Genomic DNA, 12,989 nt, shown 5'->3' on the forward strand with positions numbered 1-12,989 from the left:
TCTAACTTCTGATTAAGAAGTGTACATACTGCTTAGTAGAAGTGAAGACTTTTGCTGAGAGTTTTAACAAAGGGGAAGATTCAAGCAAAACATACAGTGTTTATGTTGTAAAAAACTTTGTTCAAGTAACCTGCCATGCAGAAATATCCCCGGCTTTGTTGAAGCTGCATGGATTTTCATTTTGAGATTTTCATAGGCATTTTTGTGGAATCAGAGAAAAATCTGCCTTTAAATTAAGAACTTCCCATCAAGTGTTCTGTTTTCACTGATGCTTATGTTAGGGAGAGCTGTTAGAAATGACATACATCAGTTCTTATAGCTGTCTGTTCAAGGCTGTCTGTTCCAAGAAGTAATGCATTTTCTTGCAAGACATTGCTTTGGCATTTAAATCTCAGTAACTGGTTCTGGTACTGGTAGCATAAGTCTGTTATGGCTGTTGATGTAACTCTTCATGAAGTGTTCTTCTTCCTTCAGCAGCATTAGCTGTCTCTTAGTATTACTGACTTTTTCAGCTGCAAAGAGAGGAATGAATGGATCTAGCCTTCCAAAGAATATCATTAAAAAGTGCGACATGAATGTTTATAAAATTTGGCTGTTTGCTTCCAATATGTTTGAATTGGTGATTATAGTAGAACTGTTTCCCTAAGAAAAGAATGAACTTTGCAGAGAAAATACAGGGATTTTGAAGAAAACATAAACCAGTTAAGGAGGTCAGAGTTAAACTCTAGTGGTTGGAATTGATGTGTTATTCACGGTGAAGTTACATCAAGAAGGGCCAGAGTAAGTTGACCAGTATATATGTAAGAATTATTTTGCCAAACAGTGCACAGTAGTAATTTGTGAGAGTGCAGTGTTGGAATGTTAAAAGAGAAGTCCTCCATCTCATGTCATGTATACGCCAAATGAAAAGTCCTTCTGCTGGCTTTCAAATAATTATGCAACCTAAGCCAGCTAGAGCAAAAGTGGCACTGTTAGGGGATGGATTCAGCTCCTAGTTTCCTGAAAGTCATCTTTTTGAACAAGATATAGGGTTTCTGGTCTGTAAGTTGTCTCTTGTGGTTTTTCTCTCTAAGTAAGTTTTGTGTTTAAAGAGACAAAGTTCGGTTTAGGCAAATAGAGAGAAGTAAATAAATATTTCTGTGTGTCTTCTGTAAATTATTTAACTTTTTTGTTAGAAGAGTTTTTTGGAAAGTAAAAAAGTACTGTTACTCTATTGGCTGTAACAGTTACAGAATGCTAATGTAAACAGAATTTGAATGTTTCTATCATTATCTAAAAATCTAGAAAAACATCTAATAGATTCCTCTTTGACAGGTCAGTATTTTTCCAGACAGTCTGTTTTCTTTCAGCTATAAGAGGTAGAAATTACCTCAAATAAAAATGTTAGTACAGAAAATCTGGCGATTGGACTCCTTCAATCACCTGTCTGAAGCGACTGGTTCTAGGAAGGAGGAGAACAAATCAAATGCTTTTAGAGCATTAGGATCATTGCATTTACATGATTTTTGAGTGCTGCTTGACAAGAGCTCTTCCAAAGATGCAGCATATTTTTTCCCTTTCTGTTCCCACACAGTTTTCCTTTCTGTGTGTGAAGGTACAGAATCAGTAAATAAATTGGTGTAGGTATAAGTGTAGTATAATTATTGTAGAAACGTGGAATATGCTGAGTTGGAAGGGACCCATCAGGATCATTGAGTCCAAATCCTGGCCCTGCACAGGATGCCCCAAGAATCACACCACGTTTAAGTTGAACCTCAGAAAGATAGTAAGAAAGTTGATAAGAATATGGACTGGTTTCTGTAGGAGATATGACGAAGTAGGTGAGTTCTGCTTAGCCTAGAGAAGGAACAGTGAAACTGGGAATTTTTTAAATACTGCCATTAAATTATATGAAATTGAAAAGACAAAGAAAAATCAATTGTGGATCATCATCTAATGCAAAATCTAGAGGTTTCCAATGAAGCTAGTAGGAGTTAGGCTGAAAACAAACAAAAAGTGATAGCATTTTGGTTGTTTTCAGCAGAAAGTAGTGGAGGCAACCCTTTGCCAGAAGATCTATGGTGTTCCAGGGGCATCCAGAAAAACTCATGGAAGAGAAATCACTTATTAGAAACACTGTGATCCACTAAGCCTCAGGTAGTTGGAGAGTGGAAGAGCACTAAAGGGAAAGTATTGCTGTGTTTTCTGTCATTTTATATTCTCCTATATTCTGTGTGTTAGGGAGAGGATAACAAGCTTTGGTTTGGTACAGTACAACTGTTTTATATTCTAAGAGAATGTAAAAGCTAGAAAACCTCCATGTTTAGTTTAGATGCTGTATGAATTGCTTGAGAATCTCAAAAGGAAAAAAAAAAGGCAAAACCCACAAAAATATTTTAAGACTCAATAACGGATTTTTTTAGTCCATTGAAACAAGCAAGATCAAAATTGTAAATGGGAATTTGGAAGAGTAATTAGAGTACCAGTTTTTCCTAATTTTTTTTTTATTCCGTGCATTTTTTTGTTCTGTATTTTAGTCTGTTGTATTGAAGAAAGACTGCTTGTTGCTAAATGCAATGTTTAAAATTCCCTAAGATTGTAAGGGATAAGCTACAAATATGGACTATCAGGCAAGCCCTGGAGATTTAGTTAATCTGACCTAGATGTTCTTTTGATGATTGAGACCTGCAGTATGTGAAAACACTTCTCAATTTCAAAATGAAACACAAGGATATCTGTTGTATAACTCAGCTGTCCTTGTAGTGACAGCCACATCAATCATTTCTGAACAGAAAAGGATTTACTATAAAAAGTTTGTAGATTTGGAGCTGTTGAGTTCATTGGCATTCGGATCAGCAATGATATTGGAAGTTGTAAGTGAATTCAGCATTTGAATTTTACCATGTCCTAAAGAGGATTAGCTACAAATGCAGGCAACATACTTTTTTCTTTTTCATTTTCAAGAGCCTGTTGTGTATCAAGAGCCTGTTGTGTAAGATGTTAATTCTTTGCTTAGTTTTAAGCATATTTTATGTGAAACTGCTTGTATCTCTTAAAAAAGCACTGAACAGGTACTTATAAATATAAATAACTGTGGGGAGGACAAAACTGAACAAACAATTAGTTGGAAAAAAAGCAGGTACCTGGAAAGCAAAACCGTGTTTATATATACCACTTTTAAATACTTGATAAACCAGTATTTTTCTGTAACCTCTTGGGTGGAGACTATTTTTTATACAGCTAAACACATAGAGATGCTCCATGTTGAGGATCTGTGGGGTTAGTGTCCTATTTTTTGTAAAACCTTACAATGACTGCATAAAATGGTTTGGGTGATTGGTAGGATTATATGGCCCAAGATTACTCTGCAGAACACTGTTTCTTATGTATTTAGCAGATTTTAACAGTTTTGATTGAAGTTTTGTATGCTGGTTTTCTAGTGTATGCTGAATTATTTCAGAAAGATGCAATGGTAATAATTCTGCAGTTGGAGAATATGGGAAAAGGAAATTATTTGTATTTAAGGGTGTTGGTAAATTGACTTTTTCAATGGTAATGTTTCCACTGTTTTCGCACTGAGACTTAATATTTCTCAGAGCTTTTTGTTCAAATTGCCTCTTCTATGCAAAGTAGCATTAAAATTTTGGAAGTTGCACATCACATTTAAACAGTAGAGATTTCTTACAATATTAACAGCTAAAAGCCTTCAAGAGTCAAAATATGTTTCTCTGTAGGGGTGAACAGACATTTCCTTGGAATTACTTTGAGCTATATTAATGTGAATCTAGACACCTGAAATGAAAGCCAAGTCCTCTCTGTAAATGATCTTTGTGCTAAAACAAGATAATGTAAAGCAAATAAATCCATGTACTCTGTGGGAGGGAAGGGTAAGATGTAAAAATGATGGATGCTTTGCACACTTTTTTTTTCTCTAACTTGTTTTATATATGTTGGACATGAGTCCTGGAGTGCTTGTAACATGTTTCTCTAAGAATTTTGACTTTTCCTGTCTTTTTTTAAGAGTTTATTTAAGTGGAAGAACTACTATTTTGGTTATGATCTGTGGTGCTGAGAAGGTACAATGTGGTAGTCTGTACCAAATGGAGTTCAAACAAAAGCCACGAACTTTTATTATGAATACATGTGTTATGTTTACTTTTCCTTAGAATGTTCGATGTGAAGTAATGTGTTTCTTCTTGTGGAAATATCTTACAGACTCCTGGCTTGAGAGCACACTCTGGAAGATTGCAGTGGTTTGCAAAAAGGTGTATATCAAATAATCAGGTATGCGACTCATATGATGTGTTCTGTGGCACTGTCATTATATTCCAGGAAAAATTGTTTTGAAATGTTTCCTCGCTTGACTTTTGTGTTTGTGAAAGGACATGTGACAGGCTGATGAGGTGAACTTAATGTTTGGTGTAAATGCTGGTGTGTACTTAAACAGAAATATTATTTTAGCTGAATGCACACATACTATCTATGTATCTCTGTTTTTGCACATAGAAAAATAATTGTTTGGCTGAGGTATAACTATGTTCTTCCTTCTTTCTTTTGAAAGATGGAAACTTTGGAGCATTTGGTAGAATTAACTCAAAATCTATTTGAATGTGATCGAGATGAGATGTACTACTGCCTGCTTCAACTGTGTGGTAAGTGAGCTTGAGGTCTCTTTCATGTTGTAATCTGTTTTCTTTTGTGGATGGGGATAGGAAATAACCCTGGAGAGAAGTTATATCTTGATATGCAATTAGCCTGGGTGCCATTTCTGAGGCATCATGCAAGTGAGGGGAGGTCAGGTTTTTATTTTTACCTGCAGACCTGTACACTTGTGTAGCACTTATATAGTACAAGTCTTCCAATCCGTGCTATTGTCTTCTGTTGTAATTTGAAAGTTAATTCTGTTTTGCTTCTCAATATGCTTAAAGAAGAAAACCTGCTCATATGTTCTCTTCATAGCTAATAAAAATCTGACGTCTCCTGGTTTGGAAAGGTGCATATATTTATTTTATTTACCAATTCTTCACCAGCCACAACCTAACTTTTGCATCATTTATAGTAATGGAACAGTTTTTAAAAATGAAAGTTCATTTCTGTGTTATAGACACATAGGATGTGTCTGTAGTGGTTTTCATTCCTCTTTTCTGTATTTTTCAGTCTGTGCTGGTTTTATTATTCAGTGTATCATAATAAAATTTTTGAGGCCTTTACTTATTTGAAAGTCTTGAAAAAATGTATTGTTTTAAAATTGGATATGGAGCACTAAATAGTAAATCGGGACATAAAGCGTTATAGTGACTGCGATGTACTTGGGTAATATATGTGTATATATGTATTAATGAGCCATTATAGCAACTTGATATATTTGGTGACGGGAAAACTTTCTTTTGAGCTTGAACTAATATTAGGCTGTTCCCCATGTATATTTTGGGTTGACTAAGACTAGTGATGCTGTAATGCTAAATAAAATACTATTCAAACCGTCTTTTTTCTTTCTGTATGGTGATGAAAGAGAGCTCTTCCCCATTGCACTAAGCTCAAGCTAGAGAGATGAGTACTTCCACAGAAAAAATGACCAGAGACCCCTTGAGAATTTTGCTGCCTTTCATTTTCTGAAGCCTTGGAAAGCTTCAAACGAAACTGTTGTGTTACCTAATTCTGGCTTTGCACATACTGGTTCACCATCAAAAATCAAGTAGGCCTGAAAATCAATCTTGTCTCAACAGGGAGGGAGCCTTCCTATTTCTCTGCTCATCCTGTTCACCTCTGGCAGTGACTAAGTCTGACAGTGTGCCTGCTAGGAAGAGAATCTAAGAAGATAGAGTTTATCAAATTCTGTCATGCAAAATCTTCAGTCTTCTTTCAGAAGACAGAACCAATTCCATCTATTCAAGTGGAAAACATTTGTAGGTTTCTGTCACCACGAAAGACAAAACCCATCCACAATCCTGCTTTCAACCATTTTAGATTACCTATCAAAGCTGCCCCATACACAAGTATAGTAGAGTTGTCATTGTGTACCTAAGCCATAACTTCAGATCTATTTTAGGCATATAAAAAAAGAACCTACCGTCTAGTCCAAACAGTGATCAAAAATGTTGAAAACAAGGCATTTGGTTTTTTAGAATCACAGAATAATTTATGCTGGAGAGAACCTCAGGAATCTTTAGCTTAGCCATTTCCTGGAGTTAGGACAGCTCCAAAGTCAGATCACATCATGGCCTTATTTAGTAAAGTTTTGAGTGCCTCTAATGGTGGAAGTCAAACAGCCTCCCTGGACAATCTGTTCCAGGGTTGGATCATTCTCAGATACTCCATTGCTGCAGCTTTTAACCATCACCTGTCATCCTTTACTGGGCACTTGCAAGGAGGGATTGACTCACTCTTCTCTGTAGCTGTTAGTTAGGTAATTGAAGGCAGCAATTGCATTCCCTGTTAGCCTATTTTCTCCAGGCTGCCCAGAACTCATCTTCTTTGACTTCCTCTTCTTCCTGGTCTGCTCCAGCCCCACAGAAGCATAGAATATCCTGAACTGGAAGGGACCCACAAGGATCATGTCTGTCTCCATGGCTGAATTTGCTCCAGTTGCTAGGATCTCTTACAGTTGTGGAACTCAAAACTGTGACAGAAGCAACAGTGAAGAATTTACAAAATTTGCATGTATAGCAGGAGAATTAAATCTGATTTAAATAAAATGCCAAAGCAGCTCACTGGGAAGGACGTTTCTGCTTTAGAGAGCTCGTTTTTACCAGGATGTAAATCAGTAGTGTCTGATAATCAAAAATGCTTCACAACTGCTGACTACAAAGCTAGAAAATGTAAAGGCAACAGGAGAGCACCTGCTTAGGTAGGCAAATAGTAGTTATCTGTTTGCTTGAAGTCCAGCTTTCTATTTACTTGCAGTAACGTACAGTGATGCATATATAAATTTCAATTAACAATCAAGAATAATAGAACTGATGAGTGGGGAGGATCACTTCTCTAATACTTTCTAGCTAATTGCTCATTCATCTGAAAATTCATGTAATCTTTGGGTTTTTTTCTGTTTACATCTTCTAGCATCCTCTATGTATTAAAGTAGTTCAGAACTTTTCAAATTGATGATCATATGAAGCAGAAGTACATGACTAATTGATTAATTATTTTCCAAAGACACCTTTTTTGAATCACTTTAGATAAGTACGGACGCTCTCAATTGCTTTTATGTGAAGATTTTAATCTTGTTTCAGAGAACAATGATGACTGGAGGAAGGCTGAAGCTGTTTGGACTAAAATTCAAGAAGAAAATATTGTTCCTCGTGAGAAAACACTAACTTTACTTGCTGATATATTTGAGAAAAATGGCCAGGTTGTTCCATTTGAGGTACCTAAGGTAATTGGAGTTTAACTTTCCTGGTTAACATCACTTTTGAATGTATTTCTTCTCATAAAAAAATTAACAGATAGCATTACTTTAACTTTTAAAGGTTAGGCATGAAGATAGCAGAAGTTTAAGTGCTACTATTGAGGAAGAAAGAAAAATAAGGATGCTTTGCAGAAAAAATAAAGTAAAAGGTAAGCTGAAATCCACTGGATTTTCTTCCCCTTCCACATTCATTTTAACTGCAGCGCTCTTTGGTGCAATCTTCTCTGTCTCCAATAAAAACAGAATTGATTTATGCATTTATGTTTGACTTTTGTATAGAAGAGAGGAGTGTACTTCAGTGCAGTTCCCTTGGCTTAGTCTGTGTTTAATCACTGGAAATCCATTCGTATCCATCTCATCCCGAGCAGAGTGACAGAGTTAGAAAAAGCTTTACTGGACCTTGCAAAACAGGGTCAGAATCAATCACAGAATGGGTTGGAAGGGACCACAGTGGGTTGTATAGTCCAGCTGCCCTGCTCAAGCACAGTCATTCTAGAGCACGTGGCACAGGATTCTTGAATATCTCCGGTGGGAGCGACTCCACAACCTCTCTGGCCAATCTGTTCCAGTGCTGGGTCACCTGCACAGTAAAAAAGTTCTTCCTCATGTTCAGGTGGAACTTCCTGTGCATCAGTTTCTGCCGATTGCCTCTCGTCCTTCTGCTCAGCATCCCCGAGAAGAGCCTGGCTCCAAATCAGTCTATTTCTAGTATTTGCCAAGGAGCAGAGCATTTGAATATTCTGGGAATCCATATTTTCTTCAGCTGTACTACAGTAACTAGGTACCTCACTTGAAAGTGGTTTAGAAAATAGAATTAAGTAGGTTTAAAGAATTTAATTTTGCTGAATGAGGAAAATTTATAAAGCAAGACACCTAGTAATTCTCTGAGTGTAATCAGAATATTTTACAGGTTGGACACACAGATTTTTAAGCTTTTGAGTTTTTAAAAGATTATATCAGTCATTCACACATTTAACTTACGTTGTAAATAAAATGACCCCATAGAGTTATTCAGTCTAAATATTCAGTCTGTATAGATTAGGAGTCTGAAATTGAGTCAAGACAATCTGTTTATAGCAAGTGCAATATCATGTTAAGAATCATGAGTGTTATGGGACAAATAAAGTTAATGTTTTCAGGAGATTCTTCTTGCCGGTAACTTTTGGGAATCATAAGTAAATGAGAAATGCAGAAACATTTTCACTTAAAATCAGGCAAAATTAATGAAATGTACTTTAAAACATTATCACTAGAAAAGTCTCCTGTGCCTTTGGTATCCTAAATCAAGTGGAGAGCAGGAGGAAACTAAGTATGCCTTGGACTTTGCAAGAAGACTAGTTTAAAACAAAAATATAAAATCACAGTCTGTGATGACACTGGATATTGAATTTATCCATAAACCCCTTCTGCATATTCTTTTATTTAAAGATGCAGTATTTGAGAGGAGTTGGTCTAGAGCTATTGGGAAGGAAGGAAAAAAAAGACAATGTTGGAAAACAATTCTTCTCTTCTTGGGAAACCATTATCTTGGCCTTAAAGAAAACCTAAAAAGACTAAGCTGTTGCTTTTTTTTATATAACAGTATCATGTAATTTTGGTGTGAATGTAATAGAGCAGCTTTTTGATGGGAAAAAGATTAACTCAATCTAGTTATGTAACCATTTCATGAACTTACCAACTCTGACACGTGTTTTGGTAATCTATTCTCTGGAGTTTTTGATTTATGCAAAGTCATATTTTCATTTTTATCTTGATTCCTCAGTGAGAGAACACATATCCCAAACAGTCACAATTGCTGAAACAGATTTGACTGTCTTGAGAGCTGAGACTTTCTTGGCAAGTTGTCACTTTTCTAACAAATCTTTCTACTTGAAACAGCTAGTATAACACAATATTATTTTAAAACCAAGAAATTTCTCTTTCGAATGCTAATATACTTTAGTAATTTTAGATGCCATCTGAAGAAGACATAAGCTGATAATACTTCAAACACGCTACTTGCACTAATGCAAAATAAAGTTAAGAAAATAATCTAAATAATATAATCATTCTGAGGTTAAGACTAACATACGCAGCAAAACATCCTAGAAGAGGAAAACCAAACTGACACAAAGATATTTTAGTTCTTCATTGAACAAGTCATTAAAAAAAAAAAATTAAATATATTTCCTTGTAGAAAGAGATCTTACATTTTATGGGCTGTGGTAATTAATGGTATGATGTGCTCGACATTCATGTAGCAAGTCCATTTCTGTACCCAACCACTAGAAAGCAATTCTTAAACACAGGGTGAAATCGTAGTTCAGTCTGAAGACAGCAGAGCTTTTGTAGGAGTCTCTAAACATAAGGAATTTTTTGCCTTGAAAAAATAGAATTTAAACAGGCATTTATGAGCAGAAAGAACAAACCTATCACCAGTCAGCTACATTTTTGTAGATCATTAGTTGCATTTGTAGCAGATGATACCAGCCAAAGGTTTATTGATACTGTTGAATGTGATTGCTAGTCTGCTGGTACCTCAGATTTCAGAACCACAGAAGGAAAAAAATGTCTTTCCCTCTGAATTTAAATGTGAACAGTCTATGAATGCTGGTGATCAGCATCTGAGCAGGCAAGAAAGTTCAGCACATTGCTGCAGGCCAAGCTTAACTTCAGACCTATAAGTAAAAGTGATGAAGGATTTAAAGACCTTTCCTGTGTGATCCTGTTGTTGTTTCATTGGTCTTTTGGTCGACAGGGCAATCACTATTGTAATGTCAATACTGTTAAGAGTCATACTCTTATGTCTCTCTTGTATACATGAAACTCACATGCATAGAAGTGAATTTAATTTTTACTGTGATATTCTTATCCTTTATCTCCATTCATATGTATTTTTAACGTAGTTCCAAGCATCCAAGTAGATCATGAATGGCCATGTTAATTCTAATTATTAATTCGGTGTACGAGTTGGTGTGATGTAAATAACACATTTTATTTATAGTCATTTCTATGCTTACATTTCAGGAGGTTTTTATGTATCTTTGGTTGAAGAAGTTTAAGATTCAAACCAAAAGGCATACCAACAGCTTTGGTTAAAAGTCCACAACACACTATAATAACTGTGGTTAGTGTGATGCTTCTTGTGTCAGTAAGATTCAAATGAGTTGCCCTCATCTTTACTTTCAAAGTATAAGAAAAAACTTGATGCGTAGCTGTGAAATTTGTAGTGATAGTCCAGCTATTTCTGGACTAAGTTGTAAAGGTTATTGTGGCTGTGATTTGAATTAGCAAATGGATTATTTTATGAATCATTACATGAAACATGCAGTCACAGTTAAGACATAAAAGATCATTTATGGTTCTTAACACAGCTTTCTAGTGTATGTTACAGTGTGGATGGCAGTTTTAGCTGCATGTTTATAGCTGTATAATCTTGTTTCAGAAAAATAAATGACTGAAAAGTGTGCTTATCATTTTTTCCCCCTTTTTGGTAACATCTTTTCATACACTGACAGTTATTGTGAATGCATGAAATAAAACTGTTAATCAGTCAAACAAATGCAGTGTAGTTTACTTGTTAAATATCTGTATATTTGTAAATTGTATGTTTTGTATAAATCTTGTCGTAGCCAAATAATTTGATCTCCCCATATTGGAGTCACCTCCTATATTATTTGTTAAATGCTGTTGTGATCACGCACCAGATGCTGTAACTACATACCCCAGAATTAGGTGTTGCTTTAAAAATCCCAAGTCTTCCCCTTCTAACCAACTACGTTGGTATTGAAGCAACAGCCACGTGTAAAGAAAGAGCAGTAGCAAACTTATTCTTCTGTGGAAGTATGTGTCGATTGTTGTATACAAGCAGTTTTGAACAAGCTGTGATCAGCAGCTTTGGGCTTAAAGATGTAAGCAAAGGATAAATAGATTTAAGATGGACCTTTTGCAATGTGATTTCTTTCTGTGATCAACATTATCGCAATATGACATTTCTTTTTGACTTTCTTTTTCTTCTTTAGAGGCCTACGATATTTTCATGAAAACACAAGGGAAGGATGAGTTTCAGTATAATTTTTATGACACCCTTATAAGAGCATTGTTAATGCAGGATTGTCTTCAAGAAGCCATTGGAGTGAAACGCATGTAAGGCTTTTCTTTGTTTGGTAGATTTTTGTTGGTTTGGAGAGGGTGGTTAAACAATTTCTGGATCATTTTCAGGCAAGTCCTTGTCTTCTAATGGGAAAACAGGTCATGACTAGTCATTAGAAGCTGTGGTAAGAAATACACTAGTGTTTCATAGGGCGATATATCATGTTTTTAAAAGGTACTAGAGTGTCAGTATGTATTGCTAATAACTTATTTGAACTAACAATGTGAACAAATGTACTTGGCATCAGAGCTGAAAGTCTACCCTTCTGGCAGTCTGCCTTTTCCTCTTTAGAGCAGTATCCAAACAGACAAGATTCCTTCACTTAGCTGCCCGTGAGCCTTCCCCTCAATGCCTGTCTTACCCTGCCCACACTTCCTGGCAGCTGGCTGCCTGCCAAATGCAAAATGGTACATTTGACTGCGATGCCAGTGGCTAGGAGTTGACCATAAACCTTAGATCCAACTCTTACACTTCTGAAATAAATCCAACCTGCTGTCATGAACTATTAGAATCAACAGAGTTGAATTAACCTTTAGTGAGTTATATGGTACACCACTTGCTTTAATTATTGCCTGTAATGTGTGCTCTAGTCAGGTTATAGGCTTCAAATTACAAGTGTTGTGACTTAGTGTAGAGTTAAGAAGAACAAAAATTTAAGTTTAAGGATTTTAAGTCTTTTGGTTTCTTCAGCAAAAACAAGACTAGTTGTTGTCAAGTGTGCTCACTGACTGAATACGGTGAATTTGAAAGTGCCTGTAGGTAACTTATCTTAGGCATAGAACACTATAAAAAAGTAATAATTTTTAGAGTCAGCTTAGGTTTTGATGTCCAGGAACAGTGTAGTATAAAATTATATTTATTATTTTCATGTTCTCTTTAAAAGTGTTTAGACTGGAGAAATGTCTTTCACTGAAAAAGTGTTTGAGTTCTGCATTCAGAAGAACAAATAATGTTTTTTCAAATAGGTCACAGTAACTGGGCTTTATGATAAGGAATGTTTGTGCTTGCTGGATATATGGCTTGTATCAAGGGAAAACTAAAACAGCTTATCAAATTAAGCTCCCTGTAATGGAGGCAACTGATAAATCTTTACAAATAGAAAAAGATGGAGAGGAGATGTTTTAGGATTACAAAGAATGTTGATAAAATTTAGCTAGTTTGTTTCACAGAAAATACTCAGGTATCTAAAGATATATTGAAAGGTTCTTCAGGGAAGAAGTTTGAAACATTCTACTGAAGATTTGTACATGAATGGACTTCTTCCCTGCTCTACAGCTTTAAACACTCTTGTAAAGAAGATGCAAAGGTGATGATATGTGTTACCAGCAGGAATTTGCAGATTGGAAGAGCAGAAAGAAAGTGGTTTCTTGTTGCTAGTATTTCAGTTATTCAGAATTCCCACTTTACGTAAGTGTTGCAGGAAAAAAATAATTTGAAATAATAAAAAAGTTGGAGATGTGTTTTAAAGGACTA

General features: G+C 35.6%; 1 protein-coding gene across 1 annotated transcript in view; it reads left to right on the plus strand.

Annotated features, from left to right (window-relative positions):
- LRPPRC (leucine rich pentatricopeptide repeat containing) overlaps positions 1-12,989 on the plus strand; it is an 87,318-nt gene that overhangs the window by 56,853 nt on the left and 17,476 nt on the right. The window contains exons 26-30 of the mRNA XM_027681869.1: positions 4,195-4,263; positions 4,541-4,631; positions 7,209-7,351; positions 7,446-7,533; positions 11,386-11,509. Of these exons, the coding sequence (XP_027537670.1) occupies positions 4,195-4,263; positions 4,541-4,631; positions 7,209-7,351; positions 7,446-7,533; positions 11,386-11,509 (515 nt within the window). The remainder of the gene's footprint in view (positions 1-4,194; positions 4,264-4,540; positions 4,632-7,208; positions 7,352-7,445; positions 7,534-11,385; positions 11,510-12,989) is intronic.

Source organism: Neopelma chrysocephalum, unplaced genomic scaffold (genome assembly GCF_003984885.1).
Source record: "Neopelma chrysocephalum unplaced genomic scaffold, ASM398488v2 Primary Assembly neopelma1_61b, whole genome shotgun sequence".
NCBI classification, from domain to species: domain Eukaryota; kingdom Metazoa; phylum Chordata; class Aves; order Passeriformes; family Pipridae; genus Neopelma; species Neopelma chrysocephalum.